At 43.2% G+C, this 952-nt stretch overlaps 1 protein-coding gene across 1 annotated transcript in view; it reads right to left on the reverse strand.

Annotated features, from left to right (window-relative positions):
• The window catches only part of LOC101862164 (acetylcholinesterase-like), a 91,318-nt gene that overhangs the window by 52,867 nt on the left and 37,499 nt on the right, over window positions 1–952 (reverse strand). The window contains exon 4 of the mRNA XM_035973790.1: window positions 772–917. Within this exon, the coding sequence (XP_035829683.1) occupies window positions 772–917 (146 nt within the window). The remainder of the gene's footprint in view (window positions 1–771; window positions 918–952) is intronic.

A 952-nucleotide genomic window follows, 5' to 3' on the forward strand; every position in this document is an offset into this window, starting at 1 on the left:
AACAGGGCGGGGTGGGGTGGGGGGTCAGGGTAAATGCAGCCTTTTAATATTTCCTATTCTTATTACTCTCGTTATTTTATAACAAAATATTTCATCATCCGTGCCGTCACATCATCATCATCATCGTCTTTCGCACCTTGGACTAGGATAGTATAGGCCTTTAACAAAAGCGTTCCACTTTTTCCTAACTTCTTGATATTGACACGTCTCTCCACCTTTCTGTACAACAATCTCTGTGACATTTATAAGAGACATGACAGCTGAATGATAACCTAGTAACTTTTTTTTCAATGATAGTAGCAAGGTAATCAACGCCTGTGAATTGGAATGACGAAAAAAAAACCTTTGAACATCACAATGAGAGAGACATAGTGAGAAACAAGACTATAAGAAGACAAGTTGGCTCAACTCATTGCTTTCAATACATAGATAAACAATGAAACAAATATTTTTGGCATCGGTCAAGACTACCAGTAGACAGTAAGGCAGCTAGAATGTACAACCAGAAACCAGATTGAAACAGTGGAAGGGGCTGGCCCAGGAAAAGTGGACAGAGGAGGACAGAGAAGCACTACCCAAGAACAACATAATTATTGTTTTGTTGGTAAGTGTTTTACGGCCCTCGCAACTACATAAGGTCATGTGAGCGCGCGGGACACATTAAAGTTTTTCAGTTGGTAGGAAAACACAGGTCCATCGGGGTTTTTTCTCACGGGCTGGTGCCAGAACAAGTAAAAGCTAAGTGAACAAAAAGGACTTAGGTTCACTCACCGGTGTGTTGGAGTTCCAGACAGTTGAGCCTGAGAAGTTGCCGAACGTGTAGTCCGGCACTTGCATGCAGCAGTTGGGCTTGGTGGTGGCGTCCAGCACTCCATCCCACGGGTCCAGCTGCTCGGGGTGGAGGAACCGTAGCTCGCCTGGAGTTGAAAAGAAAAAATTATGATATATAAAA

This window comes from Aplysia californica, unplaced genomic scaffold (genome assembly GCF_000002075.1).
Source record: "Aplysia californica isolate F4 #8 unplaced genomic scaffold, AplCal3.0 scaffold00030, whole genome shotgun sequence".
In the NCBI taxonomy this organism is placed as follows: domain Eukaryota; kingdom Metazoa; phylum Mollusca; class Gastropoda; order Aplysiida; family Aplysiidae; genus Aplysia; species Aplysia californica.